The sequence below is a fragment of the Mobula birostris genome, chromosome X (genome assembly GCF_030028105.1).
Source record: "Mobula birostris isolate sMobBir1 chromosome X, sMobBir1.hap1, whole genome shotgun sequence".
NCBI lineage: Eukaryota > Metazoa > Chordata > Chondrichthyes > Myliobatiformes > Myliobatidae > Mobula > Mobula birostris.
The window spans coordinates 74,278,900-74,301,536 of NC_092402.1; the positions used below are offsets into that span (position 1 = coordinate 74,278,900).

Consider the following 22,637-nt stretch of genomic DNA (forward strand, 5'->3'; position numbering starts at 1 on the left):
TGAGGAGCACCAGAGGGAAGTGATGGGCAGGCAAGCAGATAAGGTTAGAGAGGGAAATGGGGATGGGAATAGTGAATGGGGGGGGGGGGGTTACCTGAAGTTCAAGAAATCGATGTTTATGCCATCAGTTTGGAGGCTACCCAAAAAGAATATAAGGTGTTGCTCCTCCAACTATGCCCTCACGTGCTAGCCATTTCAGCCCTGGGAAAAAGCCTCTGACTATACACACAATCAATGCCTCTCATTATTTTGTACACCTCTATCAGGTCACCTCTCATCCTCCATCGCTCCAAAGAGAAAAGGCCGAGTTCACTCAACCTATTCTCATAAGGTATGCTCCCCAATCCAGGCAACATCCTTGTAAATCTCCTCTGCACCCTTTCTATGGTTTCCACATCCTTCCTGTAGTGAGGCGACCAGAACTGAGCACAGTACTCCAAGTGTGGTCTGACCAGGGTCCTATATAGCTGTAACATTACCTCTCAGCTCTTGCATTCAAGTGTACAGGCCTAGCCTATATAATCTCTCCTCATATGGCAAACAGTAAAACATAAAAAAAGATAATAAGAAAGAGACAGAAGGCCATGGAAGAAAGAAAAGGGGGGAGGAGCACCTGAGGAAGGCCATAGGCAGGCAAAAAGAGGATGGAGAATGGTGAAGGGGCCAGGCAATTACTGGAAGTTAGAGAAGTCAATGTTCATGCCATCAGATTGGAGGCTACCCAGATGGAATATAAGGTGTTGTTCCTCCCACCTGAGTATGGCCTCATCACGACAGAAGAGCAGGCCATGGATTGACATATCGGAATGGGAATGGGAAGTGGAATTAAAATGTGTGGCCACTAGGAGATCCTGCTTCTTCTGTCGGACAAAGCGCAGATGCTCGGCGAAACAGTCTCCCAATCCACGTCGGGTCTCACCGATATACAGGAGGCCACACCGGGAGCACTGGACACAGTATATGACCCCAACAGACTCACAGGTGAAGTGTTACCTCACCTGGAAGGACTGTTTGGGGCCCTAAATGGTAGTAAGGGGCAGGTGTAGCACTTGTTCCGCTTGCAAGGATAAATGCCAGGAGATCAGTGGGGACGGAGTGATCCCTGCGGAAAACAGAAAGAGGGGGAGGGGGGAGGGAAAGATGTGTCTGGCGGTGGGATCCCATTGGAGATGGCGGAAGTTACGCAGAATTTTGTGCTGGACGCGGAGGTTGGTGGGGTGGTACGTGAGGACAAGAGGAACTGTATTCCTAGTAGGATGGTGGGAGGATTGGGGGAAGGCAGACATGCGTGAAATGGAAGAGATGTGGTTGAAGGCAGTGTTGATGGTGGAGGAAGGAAAGCCCCTTTCTTTAAAAAAGGAGCACATCTCCTTTGTTCTGGAATGAAAAGCCTCATCCTGACAGCAGATGGGGCAGAGATGGAGAAAAGGATGGCGTTTTTACAAGTAACAGGGTGGGAAGAGGTATGGTCTAGGTTAACTAAAGTCCCGTGGGTTTATAATGGACATCAGTAGATAAACTGTCTCCAGAGATAGAGACAGAGAGATCGACAAAAGGAAGAGATGTGCTGGCTCACTCACCTTACCTCTTTGCCTGCCCATCACCTCCCTCTGATGCTTCTACCCCTTTTTTTCTTCCATGACCTTCCGTCCTCTTTTATAAGATTCCCCCTTCTCCAGTCCTGTAGCTCTTTCACCAATCAACTTCCCAGCTCTTTACTTCACTCCTCCCTCACCCAGTTTCACCTGTCACCTTGTGTTTCTCCCTCCCCTCCCCCCACCTTTTAAATCTACGCCTCATCTTTTTTTCTCCAGTCCTGCTGAAGGAGTTTGGACCCAAAACATCTACTGTTTACTCTTTTCCATAGATGCTGCCTGGTCTACTGAGTTCCTCCAGTATTTTGTGCGCACCACTCCATATAAGTACCTTTTTCCTCACAGATCCCTTGCAATTTCTATCCATCACATTAAATATGTGCTTCCTAGACTATTTGTTAAATGGAACAGCTTTATTTACTGATCTAAACCTGTCATGAAATTGCACACTCCATCAAATCTCCTCTCAATCTCTTTGCTAAAGGTTTCTCAATCTATCAAAGCAACTGAAATGCCTAGCTTCTGGAACCAGTCTAATAAAGATTTTCTGCACTCCTTCTTAGATTTTCGCACATTCCTGAAGTGCAGTGACAAAAGGCTAGCAGATGATGGTGGTCAGACAACTATTATTTTTTATCAAGATTGTTCCATTGCAGATCAAGTACAGAGTGTCATCACATATGCCTTTATAACCAGCTTATCAGTGTGTCCCAGACAATCCATGGGCATTCTCTTCAACGTCGTTTGATTTCTCCACAACTCTCAATACGCTATCAACTATTCTATATTCTACTGTCCTGTACTGTGAAGCATTTGAAGAGGTGCAATACCTTTTTTGGATTAAATTTAATTTACCCAACAAATCAGGCCATCTAAATCCTCTTGCAGTCTAAAGCTTCCCTCCTCATTGTCAAACATTGACGTCAGCCAGTTGAGCGCGAACAATTTAAAAAGAGGAAGAAAGTCACAGACTTTTTCTCTTCGGATCAAGAAGACAGCGGTAAGAGGCTAAGGATTTCCAGCAAGAAGACATTTTATTTCTCGGAGTAGGAGAGAGGCCAGACTGCGCAGGCGCGTGACGTCAGCCAGTTGAGCGCGAACAGTTTAAAAAGAAAATCGCCATATCCAGCGGGCAGCGTCGGAGTGGGCTGCGGAGTGAGAGAGTGCAGAGTGAAAGGGCTTTGGCTCAACAGGCTTCGGCGGAGACAGGAAGAGGCTTCCTGCGACCGTTGAGTCTCATAGTAACGGAGTAAGTTACAGTTTTTTGGTATTAGTACAAACAGTAGCATTAGAAGTATGCATCTAGGATTAGTGTTGTGCTTGGAGTGCCAGATGTGGGGACCCTGGGAGACTCCCAGCCTCCCCAAGGATTACATCTGCACCAGGTGCACTGAGATGAGGCTTCTGAAGGACCGTGTTAAGGTGCTGGAGATGGAAATTGATGACCTTCGGCTAATTAGGGAAAGTGAGGAGGTGATAGATACTACTTATAGAGAGGTAGTGGATAGCACCCCTGTGACAGTCTCCCTCAGAAACCGATATATCGTTTTGGATTCTGTTGAAGAGGCAGACCTGACAGAGGAGGACCACAGTGAACGAGACTCTAGCATTCTACCCAGTACCAAAATCAAGAAAGCAAGAAGAAATGCGGTAGTTATAGGGGATTCCATCGTAAGGGGGACGGACAAGAGATTAAGGGGGACGGACAAGAGATTCTGCGAGCCGGACAAGGATACCCGGATGGTGTGTTGCCTCCCTGATGCCAAGGTACGGGATGTCTCAGATCAAGTCCAGAGTATTCTGAGGAGAGAGGGCGAGCAGCCGGAAGTCTTGGTACATGTTGGTACCAATGACATACACAGAAAATGAGAGGAGGTCCTAAAGAAAGATTACTGGGAGCTAGGAAGAAAATTGAAAAGCCGGACCTCCAGAGTAATAATATCAGGATTGCTGCCTGAGCTGCACGCTAATGATGGTAAGAATAGCAAAATTAAGCGGATGAATGTGTGGCTAAGTAACTGGTGCAGGGGGCAGGGCTTCAAATTCTTGAATCATTGGGATCTATTTTGGGAAAGGTATGACTTGTACAAAAAAGATGGATTACACCTGAACTCAAAAGGTACTAATATCCTAGCGGGATTGTTTAATATAGCTGTTAGGGAGGGTTTAAACTAAGTTGGCAAGGGGAAGGAAACCAAGGTGTTAGGATCGAGGAAGAGGAAAATAGAAATAAGTCAAAAATACTGTGCAGCAAAGATGGTAAGAAGGACAGGCCGGTGAATATACAGGATAATTTGCTGCAAAATAGATATATAGCAAAATCGGCAACAGATACTGATCTAAATGTACTGTACTTAAATGCACGCAGCATTAGAAATAAAGTGGATGATCTTGCTGCACAGTTACAGGTTAAAAGATATGACATTGTGGCCATCACCAAGTCATGGCTAAATGATGGATGTGATTGGGAGCTGAATGTCCAAGGATACACAGTGTATAGGAAAGATAGGAAGGTAGGTAAAGGGGGTGGCGTGGCCCTGATGGTAAGTAATGATATCAAATCAATAGAAAGAAGGGACATAGGATCAGAAGAGGTAGAATCCTTATGGGTAGAATTAAGAAATGGCAGGGGTAAAAAGACACTCATAGCAGTTATATACAGGCCTCCAAACAGCAGCCGGGATGTGAACTACAAGTTGCAGCTGGAAATAGAAAAAGCGTGTCAGAAGGACTATGTTAAGATAATTATGGGGGATTTTAATATGAAAGTGGATTGGGAAAGTCGGGAAGGTAATGGATCTCAGGAGAGGGAGTTTGTAGAATGCCTACAGGATGGCTTTTTGGAGCAACTTGTCCAGAAGCCCACCAGAGGACCGGCAGTTTTGGATTGGGTGCTGTGTAATGAACCTGAGGCGATTAGGGAGCTGGAGGTAATGGAACCCCTTGGAAGTAGTGATCATAATATGATTGAGTTCAGTTTCAAATTTGAAAAGGAGAAGCTGGTATCAGGTGTATCGATATTTCAGTGGAACAGGGGAAATTACAGTGGTATGAGAGAGGAACTGGCCCAAGTCGATTGGAAAAGTGAGCTAAATGGAGGGACGGCGGAGCAGAATTGGATGAAATTCCTACAAGAAATAAGGAAAATGCAGGAAAAATATATTCCAAGAAAAAAGAAAATCATGAATGGAAAAATGGCACAAATGTGGCTAACGAGAGAGGTTAAGGCAAAAATAAAAGCAAAAGAAACGGCGTACAAGGAAGCAAAAATTAGTGGGAAAAATGAGGACTGGAAAACCTTTAAAAACTTACAGAAAGAAACTAAGAAAGTCATTAGGAAAGAAAAGATGAATTATGAAAGGAAGTTGGCGATTAACATAAAAAAGGATACTAAGAGTTTTTTTTAAATATATGAAGAGTAAAAGAGTGACAAGGGTAGATATGGGACCGATTGAAAATGATGCTGGAGTAATTATAATGGATAACAAAGAGGTGGCGGAGGAACTGAATGAGTATTTTGCATCAGTCTTCACAGTGGAAGACGTGAGCAATATACCTGATAGCCAGAGGTATCAGGGAATAGAATTAGGTACAGTCAAGATAACTAGAGAGAAAGTGCTTGGGAAGCTAAGTGGACTAAGAATAAATAAGTCTCTCGGTCCAGATGAGGTGCACCCAAGGGTTCTGAAGGAGGTGGCTTTGGAGATTGTGGAAGCATTGGAAATGATCTTCCAGGAATCAACAGACTCTGGCATAGTTCCGGAGGACTGGAAGGTTGCAAATGTAGTTCCGCTATTTAAGAAAGGAAGGAGGCAGCAAAAAGAAAATTATAGACCTATTAGTCTGACATCGGTGGTTGGAAAGATATTGGAGTCAATCCTCAAGGATGAGGTTATGAAATACCTCGAGGTGCATGACAAGATAGGCCGAAGCCAGCATGGTTTCATGAAGGGAAGATCCTGCCTTACCAACTTATTGGGGTAATCTCGAATAAGATTGACAAGGGAGAGGCTGTGGATGTTGTGTATTTGGATTTTCAAATGGCCTTCGATAAGGTGCCGCATATGAGGCTGCTTAATAAGATGAGAGCCCATGGAATTGCAGGAAAGATATTGAAATGGGTGGAGCATTGGCTGATAGGCAGAAAGCAAAGGGTGGGAATAAAGGGATCCTATTCTGATTGGTTGCCGGTTACTAGTGGTGTTTCGCAGGGGTCAGTGTTGGGGCCACTTCTTTTTACAATATACATCGATGATTTGGATTATGGATTAAATGGTTTTGTGGTCAAGTTTGCGGATGACACCAAGATAGGTGGAGAAGCAGGAAATGTTGAAGAAACGGAAAGGTTGCAGAGAGACTTAGTCAGTTTAGGAGAGTAGGCAAAGAAATACCAGATGAGATACAACGTTGACAAATGTACGGTTGTACATTTCAGAAGAAGAAATAATCGGGCAGATTATTATTTAGATGGGGAGAAAATTCAAAAATTGGAAGTGCAAAGGGACTTGGGGGTCCTCGTGCAGGATACCCTAAAGGTTAACCACCAAGTTGGATTGGTGGTAAGGAAAGCAAATGCTATGTTGGCATTCATTTCAAGAGGAATAGTGTATAAGAGTAAGGAGGTGCTGATGAGGCTCTATGGGGGATTAGTGAGACCTCATTTGGAATACTGTGTCCAGTTTTGGGCCCCCTATCTTAGAAAGGATATACTGATGTTGGAGAGAGTTCAGAGAAGATTTACAAGGATGATTCCTGGAATGCAGGAGCTAACATATGAGGAGCGTCTGTTGGCTCTTGGATTGTATTCATTAGAGTATAGAAGAATGAGAGGGGAACTCATAGAAACGTTTCGAATGTTGAAAGGGTTGGACAGAGTAGATGTGGAAAGGTTGTTTCCCTTGGTGGGTGAGTCCAGGACAAGAGGCCATAGTCTTAGAATTAGAGGGTACCCAGTTAAAACAGAGATGAGGAGAAATTTTTTTAGCCAGAGGGTCGTGGATTTGTGGAATTCGTTGCCACATACAGCTGTGGAGGCCCGATCATTGAGGGTGTTTAAGGAGGAGATTGACAGGCATCTAATTAGTCAGGGTATCAAGGGATATGGGGAAAAAGCCGGAAATTGGAACTAGATGGGTGAATAGTTTAGCTCATGGGGGAGCTGCGGAGCAGACTCGATGGGCCGAATGGCCTACTTCTGCTCCTTTGTCTTGTGATCTTGTGACTATCAACTTTTTATATTAACTGCAAACTTGTAATTCTCTATACATTGACATCCTTGAGATTTAATTTTAAAAAATGGAGAAAATTCTTAAATGTTCCCAAAAATATTCTGGAGGATTCTATAGGTATGAGAGGAGACTAAAATAGGATTCGTGTAGGATTAGTATAAATGTTTGTTTGATGGCCGGCACAGACTCAGTGGGCTGAAGCCTATTTCTCAGCTGTATGATGCAGTCACCATGAACATTAGCATGGAAGTGTTGCATAAAGTAGCATCTGAAAGGCAGGAAAATAAAAATGGAAATGTCAAGAAATAACAAATATTGTATTTTGAATAAAACATAAGGAGGAGGAGGAGGAAGAGGAGGGGGAGAAAGCCTGCTCCATCATTTAATAAGCTGATGACTGATCTGAGTTTGGCTTCAGCTTCACTTTTTCTACATAACCCTCTTCTCCCCATTGAACAAAAATCTACTTCAGCCCTGAAAATATTTAATATTTCAGTTCTTTAGGGTTTAGAATTCCAAAGACAAAAGAATTCTTGCTCATCCCCTTTCTTAAACTGTGTCCATGTTTCCGATTCCCCATAATGGTAATCATTCTCTTACCATTGAGCCCACTCAGAATATTTTGTTTCACTGAGTCCATCCTTTATTCTTTTAAACTCCAAGGTACAGACTCATTCTCTTAAGACAACCTCTTCAGCTCAGGAATCAAACTACTAAAGCTTCTCTGAACTAAGCGTATATCCCATCGCCTTAAATTAAGAATCCAATGCTATACACAGTACTCCAGGTGCAGTCTCATTATTCTCTCTATATGTTGTAATGATTTCCTGCATTTTATACTCTATCCAATAAAGGAACCTACTCTAAATTCGTGATGGAATGGAATTGCTCTATAAGCTGGCATTTACTCGACGGGCCAAACTGGCTTCCTTCTATGTTGCAAGAAAATACAGCGAATATAAAAAGAAATCATCTTCCTAATCACTTCCTGCACCTATTTGCAAGCTTTGCACTTTATGCATAGGAACACCAAAATATCTCTCTCTATGTAAATGGATGATTTTGCTACTTTTTTGGCCAATTGTTGAACCTAGATGGATTATTTTGCAGTTACTTGCATATATCCTCACTTCTGTTGCTAGAAATAGTTGAAACATTAATTCCTTTTGTTACAGTGTATTAATTTGAAAATTATACATTGATTCCCTATTCTCTACTAATAGTTGGCAAATTTTCTATCCAACCTCACCTTTTAACCACCAATGCCATGAGATCCAAACCTTAACACAGCACACTACTGAAAGGATTCTGTAAGTCCAAATACACCAAATTTGCTATGTAGCATCTGCTTTTCACCAAACCATGATGACTTGCTTGCTTATATTATGACTTTCTTCATGTTCTGCTGGTACTTTTCTGAATACCTGTAATAGATTTCAGCATTTAGCCCAGTGACAGATCATACACTGGTCTACAGTATCTTGCTTCCTGCCTCCCTTGCTTCTTGAATAGGATGCTGTGGTTACAGCATTCTAATCCATTGGGACCTTTTCATAACCTATGGAACTAGGGGAGATCATGATCAATACACCAATTTTCTTGCCAGCTACTTCCCTTAAAATCGTAGAACATAGGCCATCAGGCCTAAGGGACTTGTTAGTTATTAGTCCAATTAGTTCTACAACGACAGTGATTACATTCTTTCCTTCTTTTTGCCACCAGATTCTCTATTGGGAAACTTTTAGAGTCTTCATTATAAAGACTAATACAAAATATTTGTTCACAATTTCCACCATTTTACTACTATTTATTGTTAATATCCCAGTCTCATTCATTAAGGAACCCACATTTGCCTTAGCTGCAACACAACTTCTTTACTGCAACACACACAAAATGCTGGTGGAACGCAGCAGGACAGACAGCATCCATAGGAAGAAGCACAGTTGACGTTTCAGGCTGAGACGAAGGGTCTCCACCCGAAACGTCAACTGTGCTTTTTCCTATGGATGCTGTCTGGCCTGCTGCATTCCACCAGCATCTTGTGTGTGTTGCTTGAATTTCCAGCATCTGCAGATTTCCTTGTGTTTGCGTTTCTTCTTTACTGTCTGTTTTTATATTTCTTGCTCACTTATAACTTATCCACCCTCCTCCTTTGGTTTCAATTTTATCCCCCGCTCGGTCTTGCAACAAATTCCTTGCAACATTGTCCATATTTTCTGAAACTCATCCATAACTTTCTTGGTTAGCCACTAACAAACTGTCCCACTTGCACAGCCTATTCCTCAACAGAATACATATTGTTAACAACTATGAAATATCTGCTTAAATGTCACTCTCTCCAACAAACTGAAATTTCAATGGAGAATGATTTACAGTATCTCCATATTGCCAGAAGTTGCAATATAATCAAATTAAAAGGATGTCAGGAAATACAGTTGCTGATTATTGTCCAGAAAATGGTTGCTAAGCTGTTAGATATGAAAGAAATCAAACAACATGGGGGTAGTGGATAACAGAACAGGTATAAGGGGCTGAGTGGCCTACTTCTGCTTCTATTCCTTCAGTCAGATGTAGACAAATTCCATAGATCAAATAATTATTTATTTATCCTCACTGCAGTGATTTATATTGGCTGAATCAGCCTTTTTAGACTGCTCAGCTGAGTGACAAATTCTGAATCCTATTGCCAAAGACTCTGCTATATCTGCAAGATCACCCACCTATGTCTTTCACAGCTAAGGAAGGTCACCTGCAATAACCTGATAACCCCTTTGTCTTCAGAATCAGATAATTTATTTATCACGTGCACATTGAAACTTACTGTGAAATGTGTCATTTCTGTTAACAACCAACACAACCTGAGGATGTGTTGGAAGCAGCCCGCAAGTGTCCTCACACATTCTGGCTCTACAAGAGCATATGCCCACAATAGTCAGCAGAACAACACAAAGCAACAGCAACAAACCAAAGCAAGACAAATCACTTTCCTCCCTCCTACCCATACACACACATACACAGTCCTCCAACCCCAGCAGACTTGCAGATGTCAGGCTTTTAGGCTTGTATTTCCTCAGTAGACTCGCTGACCCAGGAACTTGACCTTTGGGCTTTGACCATTGGTACTGAACCCAGGACTCACCCCAAAGTCCAGGCCTCGAACTCCAGACTTGCCAACTCACATACTACTCATGCCTCCTGCCCACAAGAGTCCCCGATCCTGAAACCCGCCGACCCGGAGGGACGTGCTGACCTGGGACACCAATGGCCCATGTCCTTGCTGGTCTCCGACCATAATACTTGCCGGCCCGACATCCGTCCACTGATGTCCTTCCACATGCATCCACATCATTGGCCTTTGAGCACAGAGTGTCAAGGGGAGGCCCAGACTATGGCCTGACCTTTAACTCCCCCACATCCCTATTGCTAAACCCTAACCTGACCCCTAACTCCTTTCTGTCTCTAAAATGAGCCCTACAAACCTAAAAACAACCAACTCAAGCCACAACCTCGACAGAGATCACAGCTCAGTGTCATCTTGACCAGAAGTACTATGCACTTCCTTGCCATGCTCTACTTTACACGCACATGGGTTCATCTTATGCAACATTGAATACTGGTTAGCCATAACTTGTCCTTTGCCAATATCCATTGTCAGCCCACCGATCAAAGTTGGTCTAAGTTACAAATACTTCCGTAGGTTTATTTCAACTCGCATCTCCAAAGAGTAACAACAACAACGTCCTACTAAATTGAATTTTAGACTTGATTACATAGAAATATGGTATCGAAAGAGGCACTGCTTATAAATATGACTTGGCATAAACAAGATTGTAAACAAAATAATATAGTCTGTATGTGTAAAAATATTCAGTTCCACTTTATCCATCCATTTTTATGAACTAAGTATTTCTTCTAACCTATTCTATTGCATGGGTGGCATAATGGATATAGGTCTCTACCAAAGGAAAAGTAAGATGCTCCTTCCCTCTGCCAGCCTGCAGGCCACCCTTGGGGAAGGTGTAGCACCTGCTTAGCCTCCCGAGCAGGGTCACGTGAAACCATAGGAGCAGGTGGTGGATGGTCCTATGAGCAGCTGGTGCACATCACAAGTCCTGATTATGTGACCACTGATGCCAGGCAGACAATCTCTGAACAGTATTGATAATGGCTGGGGTCACCCTTTTTGTAAAGACACTACCCAAAAGAAGGCAATGGCAAACCACTTCTGTAGAATTTGCCAAGAACAATCATAGACATGGAAAGACCACGATCGCCTGCGTTATAGACATGGCACATAATGATGATGATGATGATTCTATTGCATGGCTATACATATAATTGTTGCAAGATCCTAAAGAAGCCTATTTCACACTATACATTGTAAAACTTGACACATTAACATCTTCTTTTATATTGAAATTGGTAACCTGGTTAGTTATTTACACGACATTTCACATTTCAATGTAGATGTTTCTATTGTTCATTCTTAAAAGTGCAAATCTGCAGACCCAATCAAATTCGTCAACCTGCATTAAACTACAAACGTATAACCAAATCAAGGACCATTAACAACAAATAATTGACAAAAAGGAACATTGGATATATTTACATTAGGTGGATGCAATTGTTCTGGTGAATAACTTGCATCTACAGCAGAAATTGCTGAAATATCATATCTTTTCCCAAAACTGTTTAATGATGAGACAGAGAATAGACAGGAAGTGAAGCAGCTGGTGGATTGGTCTGAGAAGAACAACCTAACCCTGAATGTGGCGAAGACAAAGGAAAGAACAAAGGACAAGCTCTCCTCTACAATCACTCTAAGCACCGGTGCCCCACAAGGCTGTGTACTCAGCCCTCTGCTGTACTCACTGTACACCCATGATTGTGTAGCCAAGTTTCCGTCGAACTCAATATATAAGTTTGCTGATGACACTACAATTGTAGGCCGTATCTCGGGTAATGATGAGTTTGAGTACAGAGAGGAAATTAAGAACCTGGTGGCATGGTGCGAAGACAATAACCTATCCCTCAACGTCAGCAAGACGAAGGAATTGATTGTTGACTTCAGAAGGAGTAGCGGACCGCACGACCCAATTTACATTGGTGGTGCACAAGTGGAACAGGTCAAAAGCTTTAAGTTCCTCAGGGTCAATATCACAAATGACCTGACTTGGTCCAACCAAGCAGAGTCCACTGCCAAGAAGGCCCACCAGCGCCTTTACTTCCTGAGAAAACTAAAGAAATTTGGCCTGTCCCCTAAAACCCACACTAATTTTTATAGATGCACTGTAGAAAGCATTCTTCTAGGGTGCATCACAACCTGGTATGGAAGTTGTCCCGTCCAAGACCGGAAGAAGCTGCAGAAGATAGTGAACACAGCCCAGCACATCACACAAACCAATCTTCTATCCCTGGACTCACTTTACACCGCACGCTGTCGGAGCAGTGCTGCCAGGATAATCAAGGACACGACCCACCCAGCCAACACACTTTTCGTCCCTCTTCCCTCTGGGAGAAGGCTCAGGAGCTTGAAGACTCGTACGGCCAGATTTGGGAACAGCTTCTTTCCAACTGTGATAAGACTGCTGAACGGATCCTGACCCGGATCTGGGCTGTACCCTCCAAATATCCGGACCTACCTCTCATTTTTTTTGCACTACCTTACTTTCCATTTTTCTTTCTTCTATTTATGATTTATAATTTAAATTTTTAACATTTACTATCGATTTGTAATCCAGGGAGCAGGAAGCGCAGAATCAAATATCGCTATGATGATTGTACGTTCTAGTATCAATTGTTTGGTGACTATAAAGTATAAATCATGGTGGACTTGAGGAAAGTGCAGACGAACCATCCCCCTCTGCGGATACATGGCTCCTCCGTAGAGAGAGATAAGTGCGCCAAGTTCCTGGGAGTTCACATCACGGATGACCTCACCTGGTCCCTGAATATCACCTCCCTGCACAAGAAGGCACAGTAGTGCCTCCACTTCCTAAAAAGATTGAGGCAAGCAAGGCTTCCCCCACCCTCCCCCCCATCTTAAATGTGTTTTACAGGAGCACCATTGAGAGCGTCCAGACAAACTGCATCTCCGTCTGGTATGGGAGCAGCCGAGCATCAGACCAGAAGTCCTACAAAGGACTGTGAGAACAGCTGACAGGATCATAGAGGTCTCCCTACCGTCCATCGGGGACAGTTATCAGGAGTTGTGTGTATGCAGGGCCCTTGGTATTATCAAGGATCCCACCCATCCATCCAGCATCCTCTTTGACTTTCTATCATCAGGCAAGAAACTACGATGTATAAGCACAAGAAACAGTTTCTTCCCCCAGGCCATTAGGCTTCTGAACTCCTTGAATCTGACTAAAATGGCCACATTACAATAAAATGGAAGAGGTCTTTGCAGACAAATGCCAAATCTGAACTTTGATAGCTGCATCCACAATAATTAGAGGCTATTTACCAAAAGGTGAGAATTTAAAATGATTTTGGATTATTTATCATATTTGTCCATGGCTTCCATATTCAGCTATTTTCCCCTATTGATGACTATATTTTGGACAGTCGCTATCCAGCTGTCGATTTAACTCATCAAGGATATTGAGAGTCTTTTCAAAGGGCTACCATTTACCCAGTGAGTTGAGAAATAACGTGATTGTGACGTGCCTCACAAGATGCAATAAAACCTAAATAACTGTGTAGAAACACTATGTCTTCGTTAGTAATTGCCCTATCTTGGCACTTCTGCTTTCTTCAGAAGTTTAGTCAGCAAATGGCTCTTTTAATTGTTTGCTTCAGCTGATTAGGGATAAATTGCCTAATTACGGGCTTCGTTTTCTGAATTATATCTTTGGTCAGTTTGTCTACAGATACTATAGCCAACTTAGTATCACTACCTTGGTCTTATGCTGGCAGATAGGCTTTGCAATTCTCACTAATATGATTTTTTTTTACCTATTCTCTTTAGGGCACATGTTCAAAATTACGGTTCTTTATTTTAGCTATCTACAATATCAATGAGTATAAAGCAAGGAAAAAAATCAGTAATGAATTTTCTTTCCATGCCAAATATTTGCCTATGGTGACGCTTACAAATCTGACTCCTATTTTCATGTTGATTTGGGCAACAACAGCTGAAAACGCAGATCCTACACGCATGCTAAGAACATAAAACTCTACTTAACTGCTGCCTCTCTTGACCACTGTCAAACTATGTGTACAACAGCAGACATTTGGTCATCTGAACACTCACAAAGAAACATCATGTCATTAACTCCATTCCTTGGCTATAGGCAACATCCTTCTCCCAAACAACATTTGAAACTGAGCTATACCTGGCCCCAAGTTAAGCTTCACACCCAGACTTCAGGCGTACCTCTTCCCATCTACCTCACATCTCTAGGCTGAACCCCTGCCACAGCTCACCTACTGCTGAAAACAGCACATAGCCCTTTGCTATTGCTATACCTGGCTATGTTACCTCACTATGGTTGCCCTCCTTGTTTTACCTTCTTAAAACTTGAGGTAATCCATAACACTGTCATCTTAGTTCTATTTGGCACCAAGTTGTGTCCATACAGTGGCATGCAAAAGTTTGGGCACCCCGGTCAAAATTTCTGTTACTGTGAATAGCTAAGCGAGTAAAAGATGAACTGATTTCCCAAAGGCATAAAGTTAAAGACGACACATTTCTTTAATATTTTAAGCAAGAAAACTTTTTTACTTCCATCTTTTACAGTTTCAAAATAACAAAAAAGGGAGAGGGCCCGAAGCAAAAGTTTGTGCACCCTGCATGGTCAGTACTTAGTAACTCCCCCTTTGGCAAGTATCACAGCTTGTAAATGCATTTTGTAGCCAGCTAAGAGTCTTCCAATTCTTGTTTGGGGGATTTTCGCCCATTCTTCCTTGCAAAAGGCTTCTAGTTCTGAGAGATTCTTGGGCCGTCTTGCATGCACCGTGGCCAAAAAGTTCTATTTTATCATCAGTCCACAGGACTTGTTTCCAAAATGCATCAGGCTTGTTTAGATTTTCCTTTCAACTTTCTGGCCGCAATGAGCAAAGGTATGTTTGGAAAAAGAAGGGTGCAGAATTTCATGAAAAGAACACCTCTCTAACTGTTAAGCACGGGGGTGGATCGATCATGCTTTGGGCTTGTGTTGCAGCCAGTGGCATGGGGAACATTTACTGATAGAGGGAAGAAAGAGTTCAATTAAATACCAGCAAATTCTGGAAGCAAACATCACACCGTCTGTAAAAAAAGCCGAAGATGAAAAAAGGATGGCTTCTACAACAGGATAATGAACCTAAACACACCTCAAAATCCACAATGGACTACCTCAAGAGGCACAAACTGAAGGTTTTGCCATGGCCCTCACAGTCCCCCGACCTAAACATCATCGAGAATCTGTGGATAGACCTCAAAAGAACAGTGCATGCAAGACGACCCAAGAATCTCACAGAACTAGAAGCCTTTTGCAAGGAAGAATGGGTGAAAATCCCCCAAACAAGAATTGAAAGACTCTTAGCTGGTTACAAAAAGCGTTTACAAGCTGTGAAACTTGCCAAAGGGGGTGTTACTAAGTACTGACCATGCAGGGTGCACAAACTTTTGCTTCAGGCCCTTTTCCCTTTTTGTTACATTGAAACTGTAAAAGATGGAAATAAAAAAAGTTTTCTTGCTTTAAATATTAAAGAAATGTGTCACCTTTAACTTTATGCCTTTTGGAAATCAGTTCATCTTTCACTCACTTAGCTGTTCACAGTAACAGAAATTTTGACCAGGGGTGCCCAAACTTTTGCATGCCACCGTACATTACCCTAAGTTCTCCATGGTTTGGGCCGTTCTCTGGCCCCTTAACCCTCTGAGGCATTTCCCCTCCTCTATTTCTGTCTTTTTGAGCACTTCCAAGGTCATAAGCTCAAAAATTCCAAAACTACTCTGCCTCTACTTCTCTTTCCTCCTTCAAGATTAAGCTTTCAACTCTATGATTAATCATTTGAACAACTGCAAAAATTCTCCAGCAAAACTTCTTGGTATGTTCTGCCCAGTAAAGGTCATACATAAATAATAGTAGCATCTGATATTATTGTGGTTGTTAAAGTTGCCAACAGAAGTTCTCAGTTTATTTTTGCATCGAAGTAACAATACTTATTAAGTCATAGTTCAATAAGGGGCACTGAATGAACGAATAAAGTGTTTAATCATTGTTTTAATGTTCAAATATATTAGAATCAGAATCAGGTTTATTATCACCGGCATGTGATGTGAAATTTGTTAACTTAGCAGCAGCAGTTCAATGCCATACATAATATAGAAGATAAAAAACAAAATAAAATAATAATAAATCAATTAGAGTATATGTATATTGAACAGATTAAAAACCATGCAAAAACCAGAAATAATATATACTAAAAGAGTGAGGTAGTGTTCACGGGTTCAGTGTCCATTTAGGAATCAGATGGCAGAGGGGAAGAAGCTGTTCCTGAATCACTGAGTGTGTGCCTTCAGGCTTCTGTACCTCCTACCTGATGGTAACAGTGAGAAAAGGGCATGCCCTGAGTGCTGGAGCTCCTTAATAATGGACGCTGCCTTTCTGAGACACCGCTCCTTGAAGACGTCCTGGGTACTTTGTAAGCTAGTGTCAAAGATAGATCCGACTAAATTTACAATCCTCTGCAGCTTCTTTCGGTCCTGTGCAGTATTCCCTCCATACCAGACAGTGAAGCAGCCTGTCTGAATGCTCTCCACAGTACATCTATAGAAGTTTTTGAGTGTTTTTGTCGACATAACAAATCTCTTCAAACTCCTAATAAAGTATAGTCACTGTCTTGCCTTCTTTATAACTGCATCGATATGTCAGGACCATGTTAGATCCTCAGAGATCTTGATACCTAGGAACTTGAAACTGCTCACTCTCTCCACTTCTGATCCCTCTATGAGGATTGGTATGTGTTCCTTCGTCTTACCCTTCCTGAAGTCCACAATCAGCTCTTTCGTCTTACTGACGTTGAATTCAAGGTTGTTGCTGCGACATCACTCCACTTATTGGCATATCTCACTCCTGTACACCCTCTCGTCACCACCTGAGATTCTACCAACAACGGTTGTACCATCAGCAAAGTTATAGATGGTATTTGAGCTATGCCTAGCCACACAGTCATGTGTATACAGAGAGTAGAGCAGTGGGCTAAGCACACACCCCTGAGGTGCGCCAAAGTTGATCGTCAGCGAGGAGGATACGTTATCACCAATCCGCACCAATTGTGGTCTTCTGGCTAGGAAGTCAAGGATACAATTGCAGAGGGAGGTATAGAGGCCCAGGTTCTGCAATTTCTCAATCAGGATTGTGGGAATGATTGTGTTAAATGCTGAGCTATAGTCGATGAACAGCATCCTGACATAGGTGTTTCTGTTGTCCAGGTAGCCTAAGCCGTGAAGAGCCATTGAGATTGCATCTGCCGTTGGTTGACCTACTGTGGTGATAGGCAAATTGCAATGGGTCGAGGTCCTTGCTGAGGCAGGAGTTCAGTCTAGTCATGACCAAACTCTCAAAGCATTTCATCACTGTAGATGTGAGTGCTACCAGGCAATGGTCATTAAGGTAGCTCACATTATTCTTCTTGGGCACTGGTATAATTGTTGCCTTTTTGAAGCAAGTGGGAACTTCCGCCTATCCAAACATGTATACGGTATGCAATAATCATCGATTGAAAAAGTACAGAGTAGAACTGTACAAACTGAACAGATTGCCACTACAAATAATCATCATTCTCATTATCTAGCTAAGTAATGTAAAAGGACTATATTCCAGCAGGCTTTGTGAATAGCAGGCAAGTCATGATTGCCTGACTTCTCCCTTCTATAAACAAAGGACTATATTTGATAGCACAGAAATGATGCTGCACATTGAATCTTGTGACTGCTTATGGGAAGCAAACTCAATTACAACAGATGTGCATCTGGGGAGTGTGTGCAGTTTTCATGTGTAATGTTTGTGCACATCCATCTTTTCAATGTACCAATTCTTAGGTTTGGAGGAAAAACTAAAGGAAAGGATAAAGAAAGCAAAATATTTCTACATTAAAGTCTGTTTCAGAATTTGACAGTTTATAAATCCATTTGTGCAAGTTAAATACAATACAGCAAAATTATAGACGACAAATAACTGATAATAATATGAAACATAAATTGCTTGACATTAAAGGTAGTATTAGATTTCTATCACATTTCGTGCCTCTTTGTACCTGAGTGGCCAGTCTTTTCATAGCTTCCTCCTGACGTCGGCGGAGTTCAGGTGTGCTTGGGCAGCTTCCACTAGAAATGGGTGGGTGTCCTTGAGATGGCTGGGTAAGTGGTAAATCTCTGTTGCTTTCTACATCTGCAATAAAAGAAAGAATACCAGTCTAGCAGGAAAACAAATTGCTGGTCCTGTTAAGATACAGTTCAACAAATGTCATTTTCTTTTTCCTTTCAAGCTTTTTGTACAAGGATTTCTCATTACATTTCTATCCCAAATCTTAGTACAATATGGCCAAACTTCCCATAATCATGGAATTATATTATATTTCTGCCTCAAAAAGATGAATCCATACAACATGCACTTGACTTCAGAACTGCATGCATGACTAGCAGAAGTAAATCAGTTAAATCAACTCAAAATACCTGAAGGCAGTTTAATAAATTAATCTGAGTTTGTCTGCAAACTATCACTTTACTTGAGATCACTTCACAATCCCTTTGTTCTCTCCACAATTTTCCATTCTCTGCAACTTCAAAAATACTCAATTTTTAACTTCTGATTGTTATGGAAAAGTCATCAACTTGAAAGGTCCACTCTTTCTCTCTCCACGCTGTTTCCTGACCTACTGAGTATTTCCAGCATTTTCTGCTCTTATTTAGATATTAACCCAAAGTTCATCAATATGAAATAGAACTCCGCTTGAAGACCAACTCTGCTCCACCAACGTACATATTGGCGGCATTTATGCTTTCTTTACTTTCATTGGACCTTCGAACAGGGCACCATTTTCATGTTTTACTGACTGGAGGAAGGAAAGCAGTCCAAGAGTCATACAGCACGGAAAAAGGTCCTTCAGCCCAGCTAGTCCGTGCCAACTAGGATGGCCATCCAAGGTAGCCCCACTTGTCTACATTCGGCCCATGATCTTCTAAACATTTCCTATTCGTGTACCCAGCCAGTGACAGCTCAATCCATATACCCTCTGTGTCAAACGTTGCCCCTCAAGTTCCTATTAAATACCTCCCCCCTACTTTAAACCTATTCCCTCTAGTTCTTGACTCCCCAACCCTGGAAAAAAAGAACACTGAGCACATTCGTCCTATCTATGCCCTATATTACAATTTCATACACTTCAATAAAGATCATGTTGGAAACTACTGTTTTTCTTAATAATACTTTTTATAAGATTTGTACTTTTTAGCAAACTGAGTATGTGGTGGTTCATCCTCACTCACTGACAGAAAGCAGTAATAGTTTATCACCTTTCTAATTTTTCATTGGCTAAGTATTAGCACATTACCCACGGAATGTAATTGGTTTCATTATATAGCTTCTTAACTAGTCTATTCTTATCTAAGGAAATTTCCTTATTTCATTATAAAAGTGATGGAGTTTTCAGAGGCGCCATCTTTACTTTTTGTCTTTGCCATTCATTTAACTCTTAGCATAGTTTCTCAGCTCCTTAGTTAGTTTGCTTAGTATTAGTAATTTATTTGTACTTTAAAATAAACAGAAATCTTGGAATTATGACTGCTTGTCTCTCAGTCTCCTATGCTCTAAGGAAAACCGTCTTCACCTGTCCAACCTCTCCTTATAACTCGGTCTCTCAAGTCCTGGCAACATCTTCTAAATCTTTTCTGCACCCTTTTCATTGTTTTCTATAGTAGGCTGACCAAAACTGAACACAAACAGTTGGATAATAGTTTAATTGATCGTAAACAATACAATGTGGAAGGATGTGAAGGTAACTTTGGTCAGAGAGGCCATAAAATCTTAAAGAGACTAGGAACCAAGAGAGACAAATCTTTGAAAGTGACACAGCAAAGAGATAATAAGTATATGGGGTCCTAAATGCTTGTCATATACTACTTTCCCTATATGTCAAGGACATATGAGTTGATGGGACAATTTATGGAGGCATTGACCTTGGTGTGTAGGCAAGTGGCTGAACCACGGTGGCACATAAGGGGAATGTGGAAAGATAAACTAGCTCCAGTGTAAATGGGTGCTTGACACGCTCAGTGCTGAATCAGAGGGCTGCATAGAGTCATAGTCATGTGCCCTTCAGTGCTCATCCATCCAAACTTTTTTGCCCATCTACATTTCCATGCCTTTCTTATTCCAATGTCTATTTAAGTCTCTTAAATACAGTGATTATATCTGATTCCACCACTTCCTTTGGCATGACTCTATGTCTCCTCTGGTTCCCTTGCCAAACACTTTAAAACTGCAATAAAAACAGTATTTGCTTGGATCAAGTTAAGTAGCATTCAAAAAGAGGGAGTAGACTTGTACTTCAAGACAGTGACCTGTCAGACGCAAGGCCGTTGAACCGATATGCTTGTATTCATGTTTGTCTTTAAACCTTGTCCCTCCTGCTTCTCAACTATCTCTTTGTTTTCTCTGCCTGAGCCTTGCTTCTTTTTAAGAGTTATGGAAAAGTACAGCACAGAAACAGACCCTTTGGCCCATCTAGTCCATACTGAACCATGTAACCTGCCTAGTCCCATCCCTAGACCAGGACCATGGACTTCCTTACTACTACCATCCATGTACCTATCCAAACGTCTCTTAAATGTTGAAATTGAGTTCGCATGCACCACGTGTGCTGGCAGCTCGTTCCACACTCTCATGACTCTCTTAGTGAAGTTTCCCCTTAAAATTAATGTAAACTTTTGAATGTGAATTGAATGAAAGCAACAGCATTTTCTCCAGAATATATGTGTAACTGAAGAACACATGCCATCCTAGAAAGTATTTCTGTTTGTTCCAGAATTTCACAACCTTTTCTGAAGTACAATATTCAGAATTGAACCTAATTTTGCATGTATATCCAAACCAGCTTCCAAAAGAGGTGGATTTTAGCCCTGGTTTTCACTGCAGTGCCTATAATGGCACATTTGGTAACATTCACGCCCTCAGTTAGAAGCGGGGTTTTACATACCATACCTTGCAACTTGAACACAAACATAATTTGTTGGAACATCATGACGGTACTAAAGGTGTGTTGTGCTGTCAGAGGTGCTATCTTTTGCTCAAGCCTTTAAATTACAGATACGTCCCCGAGAGGGAATGACCAAGACACACCAATTAATGTACATTTAATGAGGTTGGTGGCTAAATAAGATGCTCCTGCTCCACTACCATTGACTTGGAAACTCAACAACCTGCCCACAAAGCTCAGAGAGAGTGCAGTCCATGACAACAGGCAGCAGTATGCTTCGAGGTTCTCCTGGCTGTTTCTGGGAGACGTCATGGTGCCCTAGGGAAGGCTCTGGGTAGTATGGTAATCAGCAATAAAGGAGAACAACGGCAGATAGCAGCTGATCCCACTCTTGGTGGAGCAAAGAGCTAGCTGATGGAGAGTGGGGGAGCAAAGTGGAACTGATAAAGGCTGGTACAGATAAAGATAGACTACGTGTGTATGTGTGCGTATGTACATGTGTGTGTGTGTTTGTGTATGCATGCGTGTGTGGGTGTGCATGTCAATCACAAACAGCTTCCAGATACTCTTGGCAGACGACTGCAAGAGTAATAAGACTATATGGTAGCTGTTTAGTGTTTCAAAAAATATCAGAATCTTACACATATGTGATAATAAGACATTAGCATTTAATAACACATCCTTATAGCATCTATGTAAATCATTTCAATTCAGCTTCTTTCTCACACTGCCACCCTCCTCTCCCTTCTTGGCACATAGATGTTGACACTTACGCCCTCATCCCCCATTCCTTGTGAATTCATGCCTCCCCAAGCACACACATCTTCCTCTATGACTCTTGCTTTCTCTTTCTCGCATACACACACACACACAGTTTCCCCATGGTCATTTCACATTCACTCTCCATCTCACATACATAAACCTATGTGCACACGGTCAGCCTCTTCCCATGCGTGTCCCTTCATTCAGTCTTGCACCCACATACCATGACGATTTCTTCACTCAGGCAGGGAATCTTAACCATTTCCGCCCCACATACAAATTATTCATTTGCCCCACTGTAACAGGAGTGCACACCATCTACAAAATGCACTGTAGTTACTTGCCTTGACTATTTCAATAGCACTTTCCACAATATTTAAGAGTGATACAGGCAGCAAAGTATGGGAACACCTCTGTCTGCAGGTTTCCCTACAAGTTGTATACTATCCTAGTTTGGGAATTCATTGCCATTGGTCCCAAATCCTGGCCCAACAACAGCACTGTCCAGAAGGACTGCAGCCGTACAAGAAGGTGTCTTATTTCCATCTTCTCAAGGGTAATTACAGATAGGAGAAAAATGTTAGCCTTACCAGCAATGACCACATCTGGAAAAATGAATATATTAAAAAAAACTATTCTGTAGGGCCTTTTAAAAAGGCAAGGATGTAGAACTGTCTCATGGATATAGACAAGTTTTATGTCTTGCCTACACAGGTAATGGGGGTCCTCACTGAGGCAAAGGTTCTGGACTTAAGTGATGCTGGCTCTGGTGAGACCCAGGCATCAGGTGAAGTTCAGTATGTGATTAATCACCTGATAGACATTTATATCAGAATTATGTAATCTCATTCATCCTGCACAGTGT

General features: G+C 41.9%; 1 protein-coding gene across 5 annotated transcripts in view; it reads right to left on the minus strand.

The window, feature by feature from the left end:
- The window catches only part of LOC140191404 (protein TANC2-like), a 745,351-nt gene that overhangs the window by 138,102 nt on the left and 584,612 nt on the right, over window positions 1-22,637 (minus strand). For all 5 annotated transcript variants that reach the window (XM_072248798.1, XM_072248801.1, XM_072248797.1 and 2 more), the window contains one exon: window positions 18,071-18,204. In XM_072248798.1, the coding sequence (XP_072104899.1) occupies window positions 18,071-18,204 (134 nt within the window). The remainder of the gene's footprint in view (window positions 1-18,070; window positions 18,205-22,637) is intronic.